Source organism: Somniosus microcephalus, chromosome 10 (assembly GCF_052327205.1).
Source record: "Somniosus microcephalus isolate GS21.2 chromosome 10, FLI_Smic_1.0, whole genome shotgun sequence".
NCBI classification, from domain to species: domain Eukaryota; kingdom Metazoa; phylum Chordata; class Chondrichthyes; order Squaliformes; family Somniosidae; genus Somniosus; species Somniosus microcephalus.
This window is the reverse complement of record NC_140996.1, coordinates 104,428,404-104,447,423: the sequence shown is the minus strand read 5'-3', so window position 1 is coordinate 104,447,423 and position 19,020 is coordinate 104,428,404. Positions and strand designations below refer to the sequence as shown.

Sequence of the window (19,020 nt, the reverse complement as noted above, 5' to 3'; positions counted from 1 at the left end):
GATTTCTGAGTGGCTGCTGGGAGGCCAAGGCATAGCCGACGGCTGTGGAATTACCCAGGACACCAGCTGAGCACCCATACAATGAGGCTCTTTCTGCTGTCAGAATTATTATTAAAGCCATCACTTTGGCATGTTAGAGGTGTGCATCAGATTCCTGGATCAATGTAGTCATTCCCGGCAATCTTGTTTCGCGAGGGTTTTCAATGGTGGACTGCCTGCTGTGCCATGTTATAAAGAGATCCCCTCAGTTAGTCCTGAAGAAGAAGGCCTCCCGGTGGAAGGGGCATTATAGAATCATAGAAACTTACAGCACAGAAGGAGTCCATTTGGCCCGTCGTGCCTGTGCTGGTTCTTGGAAAGAGCAGTCGTGCTTAGTCCCACACCCTTGCTTTTTGTCAGTAACTCTTAAGTTTATTATCCTGTCTAACTCTCTTTTTAAAATTATTTGAGGAAGCAGCATCCATCACCTTTTCATGTAGTGTTTCCGCTTCTGACAACTGAGTGGGGAAAAAAATTCTCCTAATTCCCCCGTCTAGATCTTTTGCCAATGATTTTCAATCTATGACCACTGGTTATTGACCCACTCGCCAGAGGGAATAGTTTTTATTTCTCTACTCTTACCAAAACCTCAAATCATGAAAACCTTTATTAGGTCAACTCTTACTTTTCTCCTTGGAACAGAGAAAGTTCCTAACTTTACTAACCTCTCCTCCTAACTGAAGTCCCTCAGCCCTGGTAACGTCCTGGTAAACCTCCTCTGTACCCTTTCTAAGGCCTTTACATCTTTCCTTAAGTGTGGTGCCCAGAATTGTCCACTATACTGCAGCGGAGGCCAAACCAGTGATTCGTAAGGTTCTAGCATGGTCTCTCTTAATTATATATTCTATTCCTCTATTTATAAACCCAAGTAACCCAAAGGCTTTTGTAACCATATTATCAACTTGCCCTGCCACCGTTGAGGATTTGTGTCTATGGATACCGAGGTCAATCTTTTCATCTACACTGTCCAAAATCATGCCATTTATAGTATACTGTCTTTCTATATTAGTCCTCCCAAAGTGCATCACTTCACACTTCTCCGCAGTGAACTCCATCTGCCATGCTTTTGCCCATTGTACCATCCTGTCCACATCATTCTGAAGTCTGCAACTATCCTCATCACTATCTGCTACGTTGCCAAGTTTCATTTCACATATGCAAACTTTATAATGCTATTACAAACCTGAGTCGAGGTCATTTTATAAACATTGAAAAGAGTAATGGACACAAAACTGACCCTTGGGGAACACCACTGCAAACCACTTCCCAGTCTGAAAAACGTCCATCCACCACCATCCTCTGCCTTCTGTCACTGAGCCAATTCTGTATCCGTACCTCCTTTCTCCTTGGTTCCATGGGCTTCCAGCTTCTTAAGTCTCTTGTTAGTGGGTTATCGGGTGACATTGAAACGCTAGATATTTGTGCAGTAACATTTTCAGAACAGTGGTGAGGATATCGAACTTGCTGCTACTTAGTTGCAGCAGATAGCATTGCTGCAGTAAAGAGAGAAGAGATATGGAGGCAGGGTGGGAGGAGGATCGTGTGGTTTATAAACCATATACCAGTTGGGCCGAATAGCCTGTTGCAGTAGGTTCTATGTAATTGCATGTGGCTATGGAGAAGTTGTGGCCGAGATCACTTCTAAAGTATGAAGTGTCAAGTGTACTTGGAACATTAGCGATAGAGAAGGGAGAAAATCGCAATCATTTTTTTTGTGTTAAACTTGATGTGTATTTCTCAGCTTGTGTTTCAAACTAAAATCAGTTCATTGGGAACCATTGATATCTCTCAATGCTATGTGCAGAATATCTTAAAATATTTGACTTTCACCTAACTTGAGAGCTGACACAGAATCAAAATACTGTGGATGCTGGAAATCTGAAATGAAAACAGAAAATACTGGAAATACTCAGGTCAGGCAGCATCTGTGGAGAGAGAAAAACAGCGTTAGTGTTTCAGGTCGACGAACTTCGTCAGAACTGGAAAAAGTTAGAGATGTAACAGATTTTAAGCAAGTGTAGGGGCAGGGAGGGGAGGAAAGAACAAAAGGGAAGGTCAATGATAGGGTGGAAGGCAAGAGAGATTAAAAGACAAAAGGGTTGATAGTACAAAGCAAAAGGAGATGGTAATGGGACAAGTAAAGAAACAAAAGATAAGTCTAGAAGAGGTGTAAATAGGAATGGCAGAAACATCCACAGCTGCCATGTGAAAAAAATTGGGGCAGAGGTTATGGTGTGAAATTGTTGAACTTGATGTTGAGTCCTGAAGACTGCAAAGTGCCTGATCGAAAGATGAGGTGCTGTTCCTCGAGCTTACGTTGAGCTTCGTTGGAACAGTGTAAGAGGCCGAGGACAGAGATCGGAGTGGGAGTGGAGCAGAGAATTAAAGTGACAGGCAACCGGAAGCTCAGGGTCACCCCTACGGACAGAACGGAGGTGTTCTGCAAAGTGGTCTACCAATCTGCGTTTGGTCTCCCCAATGTAGAGGAGACCACATCGTGAGCAGCGAATGCAGTATACTAAATTGCAAGAAGTAAAAGTAAATCGCAGTTTCACTTGGAAGGAGTGTTTGGGGCCCTGGACAGTGGGAAGGGAGGAGGTAAAAGGACAACTGATATAATTTAAAAAAAATTGAAAATGGGCACACGAGGAACCCCTTGTACTACTAACTATGCGTCTGTAAAAATTGAATTGAGATCTCAACTGGCTTTTCACTAAAATTCACAAGTGTTTGTCTGCTAACAGATTGGGTTGCTTTTTAAAATTGGGGCGCTGGCAAATGCCTGCTCTGTCTAAATGTCAACTGAATCACAATTCAGAGTTAAAATGCACCATAACGACTTACAGAAACCAATTGAATATTTGATGACCAAATCTGTTCTGCTTGGATAAACCTATTGGCCTGATAGTTGTGAATGGATTAAACCCCATTTCTTTTAGTTTATTGTGACTTGGGTGAAGGATTTTTAGTGTAAATTATTCTCTCGTGTTTTTAGATCATTTCAGGCAAGTGGTAACTTAAGTTTTTATAGTCTATTTTGGCATTGTGCAGGAGAATGATTATAATTGAAGATTTCTGTTGTCCAGGAAACGGTATTCTAGTGTTTACAGTTTGGAAAGGTAATTCAGTAAATTTTTAGTCTACTTTGATTCGGTTAGCAGCAATAAAACTAGTTTCTAGATACGTTTCATAATAAATCTACTTACACGTGTTCTGCTGTTGGGATTTTCTTTTTGATTGTAAATGCAATATTGCTTTTATATTTTCACATGGATTTTTATGCAATTAAATATTCAAGACAGATTGATAGATTTTTGGATACTAAGGGAATTTGGGGATATGGGAATAGTGTGGGAAAGTGGAGTTGAGGTAGAAGATCAGCCATGATCTTATTGAATGGCAGAGCAGGCTGGGAATGCCTTTGCAAAGTCCCTTTTGTACAACATCTATTGCATTAGCTTGAACTCCCTTCTCTGTTACCTCGTCAAAGAATTCAATCAAGTTAGTCAGACACGATTTGCCTTTAACAAATCCGTGCGGCTCACTTTGATTAATCCATACCTTTCCAAATGAAAGTTTATTTTGTCCCCGATGATGGTTTCCAATAACTTTGCCCTCCCGCCCCCCCCAACCCCACCCCACCCCACCAACGTCAGGCTGGTTTATCCCTCTCTCTTTCTTGTATAGTGGTATAACATTAGCAACACTCCAGTCCTCTGAATTAGTCAGAGGAGGAAGAGCAGCAGCCGGAAGAGGTTGAAGGGAACAATCCTTTGCGAACTTCAAGAGCCAATCGTGCACATTTGATACAGGAGCTCTTCTCTCTGAAATCATTGACGAGCTGATTTATAACATGTATATTATAGATTTGTACCCCTTCCTGATCCTGTCATAGGTCTGTGGTACCTTTTTTAATTACCACTGTTTTCGTAAGGTCTGATGACAAAAATCTGCTGACAATTTAGACTGTAGCAGCTATGCTTAACTAAGCATCCAATTAGGTTTCTGCAATCGCAGGGCATCTCCAGCAGAAGTACAGATGGCCAATAAAGGGCCATCTGTTTAAGCTGCTGCATGAAGTGGCCTGAACCGTTCACTAAATTTAATGAAATCAACAGTCACCATAAAGTTATAATACTGAAACAAACATCACAACAAAACAAAAATAATCATAGCTGAATATAATCTCACCAGTTTCTAACCATTCCTAAATGTTTGGGGACATCAAGTGTGTTTTTCTTTTCCACACTTAGCCAGCATGCTAATGTCAAGCTTTGGATTGACTGTAATAATGGGAGTAGTGTACAGGAATACATCCTGTTTGTCACTTCTTTGATGCTATATTCCATTATTCTTTGCTGCAGTATGTTGTATCTTTGTTACTGAGGTTGTCAAATAAAAAATGGTTCGTAGCAAAAACAATCCTGCTTTCGTGACTTAACATTCCCATGTGGTGTGCTAAGGAGTAATGAGATTTGGAGTTCTTCCAAGCATTGTGTCACTTGATGAGTTTCTAGCTTAAGTTGGACCATCTGAAAAGGAGGAAAATGGAATTTAGGAACATAAGAAAATTAGTGATATCGGAGCCTGGCAACTGAATATTTTATAATTGAATTGCGAAAAAGTTTTGTTTCTGTTATGAGGGACCCACATAACTTGGTTGTGCCAGTAGCACTGAAGGAGTTTGAGGTTTTCAGTACCTATAGGCCATGAGATATTTTTGTCATATCCCTGGATGATGCGTAGCATTCACATCAATATAGTGACTAGTATATAGACTACGATACAAAGATGGGAGGGAAAGCAGTGAGTGAGGAGGACATAAAAAACCTGTAAAAGGACATAGACAGGCTAAGTGAGTGGGCAGAGATTTGGCAGATGGAATATAATGGAAAGTGTGAGGTTATGCACTTTGGCAGAAAAAATCAAAGAGCAAGTTATTATCTAAATGGAGAGAAACCGCAAAGTGCTACAGTACAAAGGGATCTGGGGGTCCTGGTGCATGAAACACAATAAGTTAGTATGCAGGTGCAGCAGGTGATCAGGAAGGCCAATGGAATCTTGGCTTTTATTGCAAGGGGGATGGAGTATAAAAACAGGGAAGTCTTGCTGCAGTTATACAGGGTATTGGTGAGGCCACACCTGGAATACTGCGTGCAGTTTTGGTTTCCATATTTAAGAAAAGATATACTTGCTCTCGAGGCGGTTCAGAGAAGGTTCACTCGGTTGATTCCGGAGATGAGGGGGTTGACGTATGAGGAAAGGTTGAGTAGGTTGGGCCTCTACTCATTGGAGTTCAGAAGAATGAGAGGCGATCTTATCGAAACATATAAGATAGTGAGGGGGCTTGATCGGGTGGATGCGGTGAGGATGTTTCCACTGATGGGTGAGATTAGAACTAGGGGGCATAATCTTAGAATAAGGGGCTGCGCTTTCAAAACTGAGATGAGGAGAAACTTCTTCACTCAGAGGGTAGTAAATCTATGGAATTTGCTACCCCAGAGAGTTGTGGAAGCTGCAACATTAAATAAATTTAAAATGGAGATAGACAGTTTCCTAGCAGATAAGGGAATTAGGGGTTACGGGGAGAGGGCAGGGAAGTGGACGTGAGTCTAGATTCGGATCAGCCATGACCCTATTGAATGGCGGAGCAGGCCCGAGGGGCCGTATGGCCTACTCCTGCTCCGACTTATGTTCTTATTACGATGGTAATGTTTCCAAGTGTTGGTTACTTAAATTATGAGGCAGAAGAGATATTGGCATAATTGTCTTTTTCTTAAAGCTCATTGACAATTTGTGTATCTTTTATCTGAAGTTTGGATATTGATTACTAGATTTGTAAGACATGTGGAAATCGCCCCTCGCCCAGTCCAAAGTTCTGACCCGTCGAACAGACAACACAAAACCCAATGAATCTGTGAAAACTTGTTTTACTTAAACATCAGCTGGAAACATAGAAACATAGAAGATAGGAGCAGGAGTAGGCCATTCGGCTCCTTGAGCCTGTTCCGCCATTTAATGAGATCATGTCTGATCATCCAAATTTAATACCCTGTCCCTGCTTTCTCCCCATATCCCTTGATCCCTTTAGCCTTAAGAAATATATCCAACTCCTTCTTGAATATATTGAATGAATTGGCCTCAACTGCCTTCTGTGGTAGAGAATTCCACAGGCTCACCACTCTCTGGGTGAAGAAATTCCTCCTCATCTCAGCCCTAAATGGCTTACCCCTTATCCTTAGATCGTGACCCCTGGTTCTGGACTCCCCCGCCATCGGGAACATCTAGTCCTGTTAGAATTTTATAAGTTTCAATGAGATTCCCTCTCATTCTTCTAAACTCTAGCGAATATAAGCCTAATCGACCCAATCGCTCTTCATACGTCATTCCTGCCATCCCAGGTATCAGTCTGGTGAATCTTCGCTGCACTCCCTCCATGGCAAGAACATCCTTCCTCCGATAAGGCGACCAAAACTGCACACAATACTCAAGATGTGGTCTCGCCAAGGCCCTGTACAACTGCAGCAAGACATCCTTGTTCCTGTACTCGAATCCTCTCGCTACGAAGGCCAACATACCATTTACCTTCTTAACCGCCTGTTGCACCTGCATGCTTACCTTCAGCGATTGGTGCACAAGGACACCCAGGTCTCATTGCACTTCCCCTTTTCCCAATCTATTGCTGTTCAGATAATAATCTGTCTTCCTGTTTTTGCCACCAAAGTGGATAACCAGATAAAGAGATTGCAAGTAATCCGATAGTCTTGTAACGTATAATAATTCCCAATTATACCTCCGCATACATAGAGCTATCCCTTTTACTTTAAGCTCAAGCAAAACACCACATACGTACTAACACCAGCGAGTGGTCAATCTGGCAGTGACTAGACGTATGATTTCTGGCAACTGACCAGGTAGCCCCCGACTGCAGCCCCGGGTGTTTTTTTTTACTGCATCTTTTATGCATTAAAACTTGGCAACCCTCCCACTGTGTACGTGCTCCTAACTATATGGCACAATGGTCATCGGTTGTTTTTCAGTTCTCCTTATCAATAATTCGTTGAGTATCCGTGGGTTTCAAGGCTAGGTACATTCCATAGTCTGAAGATGTTTCTGTTTTTGCATTGATTCCACAGTCAATAGTCTGTTTCCACAGAACTTTAAAAGTTTGTTTTCCATATCTGTTGAAAGACAATTGGCAGCTTCCACAGCTTACAAGTCAAACAGTTTATTTTGCAAAGCTCTCAGCAACCAGTCTTTTGTCCTCGTGAAGCATGATGGCCCATAAAAGTTGGTCAACTTTTCAAGTTACAGCAAATAGTGTGTTCTACAATTGTACAAACTAAGATGGTTGTAAATACTTCACTTGATTTTTTTTACGTTTTACAGCTGGATAGATTTGCCAGTATCCGAATTCCAGGCAGCAGACGAGGTAGGCATCCTCTTCCAAATCTTAAACATGCACAACTTTCCAGGAGTGACTGTTCTGCAATATCGCCAGAATACGAATATTCTTCAAAGCAGCTGCCAGAAAAGGAAGTTAATTTACTCTTCGAAAAAATGATGGTAAGTTTTTTTTTTGCTTAGTGGTCTGCTGCTCGCACAGTCTGGTTGTGTTTGTTTTTTTTTGAATCCAAGTTACTGAATATTTGATAGTTGTACAATTGCATGCAAGCTTGTTCATGAAATTAATCTCTGCTTTTCTTTTAAATTCAGTAATAATTATTATACTGGATCGGGAATGTTTTGAAGATGCCTTGAATTATTCTAACCAAAAAGAGTAGCTCAACATGAATGTTGGTGAAACAAAAATAGGAAATGCTGCACGCGATTGTAATTGTTCTCTTCCCCAGATGCTGATTGACTTGCAGTGTTTCTAGCATTTTCTGTCTTTGTTTCTAATTTCCAGTGTCTGTAATTTTGTTGCTCTTTTTATGCATGCCTGTGAATTGATAGTACAAGTGTTGCTTGGAGGTTGTCCGACTATTTTTAATTGTTGAGGCCTTTCGCTTCTTGCTGTCACTGTGAGTTACCTATTCCCTGAAATCGAGTTGACATAAAATGAGCTTCTTCACCTCTGAAAATGCACTCTTCTTAGAAGCTAGTGAAAATGTTCCCATGGCTGATACCGACCAATTGTTTGCCAACTCCTAGTATGTGTTCTGTGACTTGGGTAGATTTTCTGATCTGCGGTGTTAACAACTATATGTACTTAAGTTTAGTTATAATTGCAGGGTATGTGGGTAAATTTTCTTTTGCATTGTTCTGCAATAAATTGTGATTTTAGTTTAATGTAAAAATTTGTTTCTAGACATTTAAAACATGGAAAAGAAATGCAGCGTTTGGTTTTCACAAATTGTGTTGGTTATAGAAAACATGAAAAGAGACATTAAAATGTGTCCTTCTGTTTACCATCTTTGGCCACCTTATTATTTCCAACATGTCAGCCAAAATGATTAAAATGAGAAGTTTACTTGTGTTTTATATTTTTGTATGTAATATAATGTCACATTAGCGTTCCTGGTATATCTAATGCTCTGTCAAAAAAGCATAAAGGAATGCCAAGCTGGAAACTACAGCAGCAGGACATCTTTTGTAAAAATGCTACGGCTTCCAAATTGCATCGTTGTCCTGTCACAACCACTAATAGTATGTGATAAACTCTGACAAATAATTAAAAATTTAAGATGAAGTAATATGCTATGAAGGTTAGCTTCTGAAACTTTCATTTAATAAATGTTGTATTTTCTTGGGATGCTGGACAGATTCTGCTGTGGGACTCCCATCTCTACAGAGCAATAATCCTCTAGTTTTTCATAATACAGTATAGGAATTGAAGTAGGCCACTTAGCCCCCAGGCCTGTTTCACCATTCACTTTGATCATGGCTGATCTGTACCCCAACTGCATCCATATCCCTTGCCTAATTAAAAAAAAATATATCGATCTTGCGTCTTGAAAATTTCAATTGATCCAGCATTCACAGCCTTTTGGGGGAGAGAATTCCACATTTTCAGCAACTTTTGTGTGTAAGAATTGCTTCCTGATTTCACTCCTGAATAGCCTAGCTCTAATTGTAAGACTGCCCCCTTGTTCTTGATTCTTCCACCAGAGGAACTAGCATCTCTGTATCTACTCTAGTGAATAAGTCTGTCATTTTAAAAACCTTAATTAGATCACCCTTAAATGCAAGGGAATACAAACCCAAGCTTGTGCAAATTTTTAGCCCTGCTATAATTCTGATGAATCTGCGCTGTACCCTTCCAAGGCCAATATATCCTTTGAGGTGCTGTGCGCAAAACCGAATACACTGGTGGGGGTCTGTCTAACTGAAGCATAACTTCTCCTTTTATATTTCAAACCCCTTGAGATAAAGGCCAACATTCCATTTTTGTACCTGTGCAACCGCGTTTAGTGATTTGTGTACGTGGACATCCAAAATCCCTTTGCTCCTGTACTGTTTCTCGTCTCTTGCCATTAAGAAAATATTCCAGTTTGTCTTTCTTGGATCCAAAGTGAATTACTTCACAGTTCCCTACATTAAAACCCAACTGCCACAGTTTTGCTCACTCACTTAATCTGCCTATGTCCCTTTTATAACTTCCTGCTCCCATCTACACAACTTACTGTACCTCCTACTCTAGTGTCCACCTGCAAACTTGTGTATACACAACTCTCTATTCCTTAATCCAAGTCATTGATTTATATGGTGAAAAGGTGATGCCACAGTACAGATCTTTGGGGGGAAAACTACTTGTCACATTCCACCAATCAGAGTACAGTACCTTTTATCTCTACTGTGTTTTCTACCACCCACATTACAAAGTTACCTCTGTGCACTCTCATTTTTGATTGTAATCTCTTGTGCGGAACTTCTCTAAATGTCCTCTCGAAGTCCATATAGAAATCATCCATAGATATTTCCCTGTTCACCATGTTGGTGATCTCCTCAAAATAAAAAAATTCAAGTATAGCCAGACATGACCTACCCATCACAAATCCATGCTGATTCTCTTGAATCAGCTTATATTTGTTCAAGTGCTCAGTTACACTGTCTCTGATAGATTCCAGTAACTTCTCCACAACTGATGCTAAACCGACAAGTTTGTAGTTTGTCCCTCCTATCTGTCTTAAATAATGGAGTAACGTTAGCAATTTTCCAATCCAAAGGCAAAATTCCCAAATCTAGAGAACTTAGGAAAGTTATGACAAACTCATTTGTAGTTTCCCCACCTGTTCCTTTTAAATCTCAAGGGTGGAAACCATCAGTTCCCGGAGATTTGTCGACCTAAGTCCCTTTTATTGTCTCCATTTAAAAAAAAAAAAAAAAAAATCATACTGATCTGTAAAGTTGCTCACCTTGACTTATATTTTGATTCCCTTGTACCACTGGTACTATCCTCTTCTGTGAAATGGATACGAAATATTCAGTTAACAAGTCTACCATTTCCTTCTTGTCCACCTGCAACAGTCTTTAATGGGCCCACATCTCTCCTCATACCATTCTTTCACTTAATATATTCATAAAAAGCTTTTGTGTTTAGCGTTGATATCTTGTTTTTTTAATATTCCCTTTTATACCTTTATTATCTATTTTTTGTTTTTATAGCTCTTCTAGTCTACTGGATTTCCACTTCTGCTTGCACTTGTGTAAGCCTTTTTTCAGCTTAATATTGTCTCTTACTTTGTTTGTTGGCCATGATTGCTTAACTGCAGAAGTGGAGCTTTTGCCTTTCAGGGTATGTGTTGATTTTGTGTTGAACCAAATATTTCTTTTAATACTTGCCACTGTTTGTCTGTAGGTTTACGGATTAACAGTTCAACCCTGTTTATTGTGGCCATTTTATTTTTCATCCCTTCAAAGTTTACCTTTATTAAATTTAAAACCTTGGTTTGTGACTCTCCTATCCCCTCTCAAATCCAATATCCAATTCAGTCATATTATGGTCACTGTGTAAGATGTTCCCTTGCAGTCAAATTGTTAACACATTCTGGTTCAGTACTTATCACTAAATCGAGTACTGTAGGAATGTCTAGTTCCTATCCAAAGACTGAGGTCCACTCAGGCGATCAAACAAAACGAAGTTTAATGGAAACTAACAGGTTTAAACAAGTAACTACAGGAGAACATAGAGTGTAGGTCTGCTCAGTTCAGAGGCTCCACGAGGGCTGCTCGGGTGGTTCCGTGGTTGACGTCATCACGTTCTTCCTGCCAGTGGGGGATCACGTGATGAACGGCGTGACGTCATCGCGTTTACCCGCGCTGTTAAAGTAATCACGCTCTGTACAAGTAAACAGTGTAAATAAAGATACAGACTCAGGCTGTAGCTAACATGTTGTTAAAGGGAATTATATACAAACGATCTGAGTCCTTTAGTGGCTCCGCCACATGCGCCCCCCCCCCCCCCCCCCAGAATTGTCTTTAACAGCAAAAGTGAGACGGCGAGGAGGCCTGACAAGCCTGTCCGAGCGACTTCTGTAACCCTGAAGTGGAAGCTGATGGACGGTGGTCGAGCTGGCGGGTGGTTGTGGTGGATCTGGCACAGCGACTGTGGGCGGTTGGCCACGTTTTGGCGGTTGAGCGATGTCGACTGTGCGGTCCAGGTCTAAGTGTGCCGGCTTCAACCGGTCGACCGAAATGTGGTCCGGTTTACCTCCGATATCGACCGAAAAGGTTTTGTCTCCCGGCTCTATGATGCGGAAGGGACCAGTGTAAGGGGGCTTGAGCGGATCCCGGTCAGCGTCGTGGCGGATAAACACGTACTCTGCGCTCTTCAGCTCAGCTGGGACATGGGAGCTCTCTGTAAGCCGTGATGCGACGTAGGCACTGGAGCGAAACATCTGGCTGCCTCCTGGTGGCTGACGAGTTGCTGGGATGCGGACCATGGCTCTGTTGGAAATGGGAGGAAATCCCCTGGTACTCGTAGTGGCTGGCCATATACGAGTTCCGCCGAGGATGATTGCAAATCTTCTTTGGGCGCTGTACGAAGACCTAAAAGGACCCATGGAAGTCTGTCCACCCATGAAGACTGGCCCGCAGAGCGGCTTTGAGCGATCTGTGGAATCGTTCGCACAGGCTGTTCGCCTGTGGATGATAGGCGGTGGTGCGATGTAGTTTGGGGCCGAGCCCCTGAGCCACAGCGTTCCAGAGCTCAGAGGAAAACTGCGGTCCACAATCGGAAGAGATGTCTGCCAGTACCCCGAAACGAGCAACCCAAGAGGAGATGAAAGCTTTGGTTTCCACCACTTCGGCAGACGTAGCCAAAGGAACTGCCTCTGGCCATCTAGTGGTGCGGTCTACCATTGTGAGGATGTGTGCAAAACCTTGAGAAGGTAGAAGCGGCCCCACGAAGTCCACATTCACGTGGTCGAACCGACGCTCCGGAACAGCGAAAGTGACCAATGGAGCTTTTACATGACGCTGTACCTTGGCCTTTTGGCAGACCACGCAGGTGTTGGCCCAGTCGCGGACATCCATGTGCATACCCCTCCAGACGAATTTTGATGACATCAGCCTTTGCGAGGCCCTCATGCCAGGGTGTGACAACCCGTGTATGGCGTCGAACACTTTTCGGCGCCAGGTGATTGGTACGATAGGGCGGGGAGTTCCCATGGAGACGTCGCAAAGTAGCGTGGTGCCTGCGGCATGGAATTTGATGTCGGCTGCTTGGAAGCTAGAGGGGCTGGTTCTGTATGATTGGACCTCTGGGTCCGAGGCTTGATCCGCAGCCATTAGGGCATAGTCGATTCCGAGTTGGACTGCGTGAACAGTCGCGCGGGAGAGGCAATCCGCCACCAGGTTGTCCTTACCGGACAAATGCTGAATGTCCGTGGTGAATTCTGAAATGAACGTCGGGTGACGTTGTTGCTGAGCTGACCACGGTTCGGTGGTCTTGGCCATAGCGAACGTTAGTGGCTTGTGATCTACAAAAGCCATGAACGGACGTCCCTTTAGTAAGAACCGGAAATGGCGGATGGCTAGAAAAAGGGCCAGCAACTCCCGGTCGAAAGTGCTGTACTTTCTTTTGCTTCGCCGTAGTTGACGGCTGAAAAACGCCAGCAGTTGCCACGTCCCATTCACCCACTGTTGCTGCACTGCGCCGATTGCATAGTCCGACGCGTCGGTGGTAAGGGCGATGGTGGCACCTGGAAGTGGGTGCGCCAGCATGGTTGCGTTGGCCAAGGCGCTTTTGGTGTCGACGAACGCCTGGTCCATCTCGGCCGCCCAGCTGATCGGATCCTTACCGGACTTGGCCTTGAGGGCCTCGTACAAGGGCTGCATAAGCAGGGCCGCCTTAGGGACGAACCGGTGATAAAAATTGACCATCCCGAGGAACTCTTGTCGGGCCTTGACGGTCTGTGGGCGCGGGAAAGATGTAACCGCCTCGACCTTCGTCTGTAAGGGAATTGCGCCGTCTGATGTGATGGCCCAAGAAATCAATCTGCTGCAGGCCGAACTGGCACTTGGCCGGGTTGATAATCAAACCGTGTTGACTGAGGCGTGTAAAGAGGGTGCGCAAATGGCAGAAGTGCTCCTCTTTGCTAGGGCTGGCGATGAGGATGTCGTCGAGTTAGACGAAGAGGAATTTTGGGTCCCGAAGCACTGAGTCCATCAAGCGCTGGAAAGCCTTTGCAGCGTTCTTCAAGCCAAACGGCATCCGCAGAAATTCAAACAGGCCGAATGGGGTGATGACTGCTGTCTTCGGGACGTCTTGCGGGTGCACGGGGACCTGGTGGTAGCCACGGACGAGGTCGACTTTTGGGGAAAAAAAAAAAAAAAAGTTTTTCCCGCCAAATGGGCCGGGAAATCCTGAATATGCGGGATCCGGTACCGATCAGGAGTGGTGACGTCGTTCAGGCGTCGGTAGTCGCCGCATGGCCGCCATCCGCCACCGGGTTTCAGAACAATGTGGAGAGGCGAAGACCAGGGACTATTCGACCGGCGAATAATCCCCAGCCGCTCCATCGTGTCGAACTCCGCTTTCGCAGCCGCAAGCTTGCCGGGTTCGAGTCGTCGGGCCCTTGTGTAAATCGGGGGGCCAGTAATGGTGATGTGATGTTCTACACCATGTTTCGTGGCCGAGGAGGAGAAATTGGGCCTGGTCAGATCTGGGAACTCTCCAGAGGTCTTCACTCGCCTCCTCGGAGGTGGGAACGCGCAGGAGACAGTGCGTGGCATGGCGTTACCGCGGTGGCACGGGATGGAGTGGAACATGGCCGCATTGATCAACTGACGGTGCCTGACATCGACCAGGAGGCCGTTGGCGCACAAAAAATCCGCCCCGAGGATGGCCTGCGAGACTTTGGCCGTGATGAATTCCCAGTGGAAGCGCTGGCTGCCGAAACGCACCTGGACCCGCCGCCTTCTGAAGGTCCGAATGTCCGCGCCATTAGCTGCCACGAGGGAGGGGCCGTGGCCTCCAGCTTGTATATCGAGATTTGACGCAGGTAGGATGCTACACTGCGCCCCGGTGTCGCAAAGGAAACGTCGACCAGATAGGGAGTCGGTGATGAAGAGAAGCTTTCCCGAATTTCCGATGGCCGTTGCAGCCGCGGGGCACTCGTTAGACCCGGTCCTCTTTCGCCTGGGTTGCTGTAGATGTGTTTTTTTTGAGCGAAAAGCTGCAGGGAGGGCAGCGGCATCTTGTTTTCGTGCCAAAACGGGCGCGGTAGAAGCACAACCCCGCTGATTGAGGAGCTGGAGCAGCGTCTGTGGGGGATGGGCGCCTCGTGGCAGCGCAGTACTGCTGTGTCACCGCGAAAATCTTGTCCGCTTCAGCAGCAAGCTCCGTGCAGTCTGTGACTTCGGACCTGGCTAGGGCAGCCTGAACTTGCTCCGGTAGTTGGCTGAGGAATAGCTCCCTGAAGAGGAAGCATTCCGGTTCGGAACCGAGGAGTGTGAGTATTTGGCTCGGACGGCTTGGAGTCCCCGAGGCCGGGCATAGCGAGCAGCCGGCGGGCGCGCTCCGACTTCGTGAGCCCGAAGACCTGTAGCAACCGTGCCTTTAACGTGTCATACTTGCGATCAGCAGGCGGGCTACCAAATAGGCTGACGATCCGCGAGGCTGTGGCGCTGTCTAGGGCGGAGACCACGTAATAATAACTGGTCTGATCCGCAACGATGTCCCTGATGGCGAACTGGGCCTCAGCCTGGATGAACCACGTGGTTGGTTGTTGCTCCCAGAACTGCGGTAGCTTCAAGGTAACGGCGTTCGTTTCCATGTTGAGTATCTTCTGCGAAAACTGTTCGCAAAAGTCGGGGTCACCAATGTAGGAATGTCTAGTACCTATCCAAAGACTGAGGTCCACTCAGGCGATCAAACAAAACGAAGTTTAATGGAAACGAATAGGTTTAAACAAGTAACTACAGGAGAACATCGAGTGTAGGTCTGCTCAGTTCAGAGGCTCCACGAGGACTGCTCGGGCGGTCCCGTGGTTGACGTCATGATGTCATCACGTTCTTCCCGCCAGTGGGGGATCACGTGATGAACGGCATGACGTCATCACGTTTACCCGCGCTGTTAAAGTAACCACACTCTGTACAGTAAACAGTGTAAATAAAGATACAGACTCAGGCTGTAGCTAACATGTTGTTAAGGGGAATTATATACAAACGATCTGAGTCCTTTAGTTGCTCCGCCACAGTACGCTGTTATTCCTTCTAGCTTCTAAAACGTGATGTTCCAGAAAACTGTCCCGAGTACATTCTGGAAATTGATTGCCTTTACCACTTGCTTCTGCCAGTCTACATGAAAATTAAAATCTCCCATTACAACTACGTTGTTCTTGCTACATGCTTCCCTGATCGTAGTAATTAAATATGCCCTGCCCCGCCCCTTAAATATCTTAAGTTTTCATAAGCTACGGTGGGAAATGTAATAGGTTTTCCTTTTGGGTCATGATATGCAATTTAACTCCATTTTAAAAATTCCGGAGTATATTTTATGAGGATTCACTTCCAGTGCAGAGACTTGCTTGATGGGAGTCCGATCATAGCATTGGGATGGAGGTCAGTGAGACCTTAAACTTATGCACTGGAAACAGTTCCACTGGTAGCTCTGGGTTTTACTTCGTGGTAACTAGTGTGTGAATGAACTCCAAGTTCTCATGTACAGTGCTGCTGTTCTGTACATAGCATAAGGAATTTGTGCCATTAGGCTTTGCTGCAGTTTTTTTTCGCCAACACACTTGTGTGCAATTTCATTTTCCAAGCAATTATTATGCAAAATTTTCACCTGCGACCTTGTGCTTCTAAAGTGAAATTTGACTACATTGTTATAGCAAGAGCCTTTTCTCTTAGTTTTCAGTATGAAAATGTTTATAGTTCAAGGTATTTGATTGTCTCTTGGAATCTTTACTGATTAGAAAGATGCTCACCTAAACTTTGTTCTGCTAAATGCTTTGGAGAATTGTCAGCCAGAGAACCGATGGGTAAATTTGAAACTTTTTCTACCAGCATTATGACTACTTTATTAGTTAATGTTAAACGTTACCTAGATTTCATTTCTGTGACTTCAATGGGGAGTAGTTCTCACTATTTTAATCATTTAAAGTTTATGGTACTCTAGAAAGGATGCTATATTTTTGCTGCTTCAGTCCTAAATTGGTGTAAAGTTGAGGTCACTGAATAGATGGAATGGGTGACAGAGTAGGTTAATGTACCTTTGGGACCTGGGTTTGAATCTAGCATAATGAGCAAAAATTATTACTAAACTGTAGGTATGATCAAAGAACTCTTAACGCTGGCTAATTCAGAAAATTTGACTTTGTTGTAATCAGGGATGGCCTTCTGATGTTGTTATTAGGACAAGTTTTAGAACGGATTAGAGACAACTTTGCTCTGCATCTGGCTATGCTGAACCTGATCTTAGAGTGTTTGATCGACATTGGTTGCGAAAAAGTGTCTGATTTCTGATCCCCCACCAAGATGAACTCAATTGCTCTGTTGTGTTGGGGTTTTGTGTGATTATTTCCTCTTCTCGGTGGAGTTAAAGTGATCGAACAAAAATGCCTATTTACCTACCTTTGACATGGTCTTCCTTGTAGTCTGAATGAAGTTAACCTTACACATAGCAAAGCCACCTTTCTTTCCTCTGTGATTTGGGAAATCTTGTGAATCTGCATATATAAACGGATACATCTGTCTGTCTGTCCTTCGGTGTGTGTCTGTCCGGCTATACACTCGAAAGCTATAGAGCGTACCTACACGTGCGTTACATCAAAAGAAAGCTTACGATTCCGGAACGGTCGTAAGCGTATTTACGTTTTGGCCAGACAAAAATTGCGCCCGCGGTATCCAAAAAACATTCAAAATTCCGCTCATTAGCATCTCATTATCCGCTCATTAGCAATAGAGTGAGGTCGAGGCCGCTCGCTCTCTTCCCCCCCCCCTCCCCCACCGGTTGCTCGCTCGCTCTCTTTCCCCCCCCCCCCCCCCCCGGCCGCTCGCTCGCTCTCTTCCCCCCCCCCCCCCCCCCCGGTCGCTCGCTCGTTCTCTTTCCCCCCCCGGTCGTTCGCTCGCTCTCTTCCCCCCCCCCCCCCCCCCCCCCCGGTCGCTCGCTCGCTCTCTTTCTCCCCCCGGTCGCTCGCTCGCTCTCTTTCCCCCCCCCCCCCCCCCCCCCCGGTCGCTCGCTCGCTCTCTTTCCCCCCCCGGTCGCTCGCTCGCTCTCTTCCCCCCCCCCCCCCCCCCCCCCCGGTCGCTCGCTCGCTCTCTTTCCCCCCCCCCTGTCGCTCGCTCGCTCTCTTTCCCCCCCCCGGTCGCTCGCTCGCTCTCTTTCCCCCCCCCCCCCCCCCCCCCCCGGTCGCTCGCTCGCTCTCTTTCCCCCCCCGGTCGCTCGCTCGCTCTCTTTCCCCCCCCCCCCCCCCCCTGTCGCTCGCTCGCTCTCTTCCCCCCCCCCCCCCGGTCGCTCGCTCGCCCGCTCTCTTTCCCCCCCGGTCGCTCGCTCTCTCTCTTCCAACAACAACATTCCCTCAAAAATCCTCTCTGCACTGCCGGGCACTTCAGCTAGTTATAAATATTTCAATAAATTGTTCTTGCTTTGGGTAGTCCACATCACCTTTCCTTCTGATTTGGTCAAATAGAACCAGTTGGATGACCAACCAAAAACTGGTAGCTTAGTTCCTAGACTAACATTCTGAGAATATCTATTTAGAAGCTAGTCGTAAAATTATTTTCTGCAGCTGCTTTTTCCCTTGAAAGATATGGAAAGTGTTTGTTGCTGGCTGTGTGGTTAAATTGAAATAATAAGGAATTGATAATGTCATGAATTAAGTGAATAATTAAATTCATAGCTCATGTGACTAGATGAAACCAACATGGATTACAGTTGAGAAGAATTGGACTTTGTAAAATCTGGAATAGTTTTTTTTTCAAATAACAGTTGACATGAAAACAGGGTGTAACTTAAGATGGTTAGACTTCCAAGGTACTTCAGTGAAGTTGAGGTTGAAGATCAGCCATGATCCTATTGAATGGCGGAACAGGCTCGATGGGCCGTATGACCTACTCCTGTTCCTAGTTCTTATATGTTCTATAAAGCACTTTGGAACGTCCTGACACTCTAATCTGACAAGCTTAAACTTTTGGATGTGAATTGTAGATTATACTATTGCAATCACAGATGTGGTTTATACTTGCAGAGTACTTAATTTCCCAAGCAGTCCAATTTGGAGAACTGAACTGTTGAGGAATATTACTAACAAGCCAGCAGTTTCCAAATGGAGGCTTGTTGAATGGATATTGGTACTTTACATTATAGCCATTTAGAAGTGAGAAGTCCAAAGATGTATGAACAGCTCATCAAGATGCTCATTTGCCATATCTTGAATTGCTTCTGTTTTAAATGCATCTCGCCAGAAGTACGCATACTCATCCTCCGTTTACCTCCCACCTACCGATTAAAACCAAAGTTTTCTCTTTTCAGAAGGATCACTTATGTGTGCAGTTAATTTGATACTTGCTTATTGTATTTAGTTTTGTTTG

General features: G+C 44.8%; 1 protein-coding gene across 1 annotated transcript in view; it reads left to right on the top strand.

Annotated features, from left to right (window-relative positions):
- LOC147111592 (protein diaphanous homolog 3-like) overlaps nucleotides 1-19,020 on the top strand; it is a 1,088,834-nt gene that overhangs the window by 84,405 nt on the left and 985,409 nt on the right. The window contains exon 3 of the mRNA XM_085998659.1: nucleotides 7,429-7,605. Coding sequence (XP_085854785.1) covers nucleotides 7,429-7,605 — 177 coding nt within the window. The remainder of the gene's footprint in view (nucleotides 1-7,428; nucleotides 7,606-19,020) is intronic.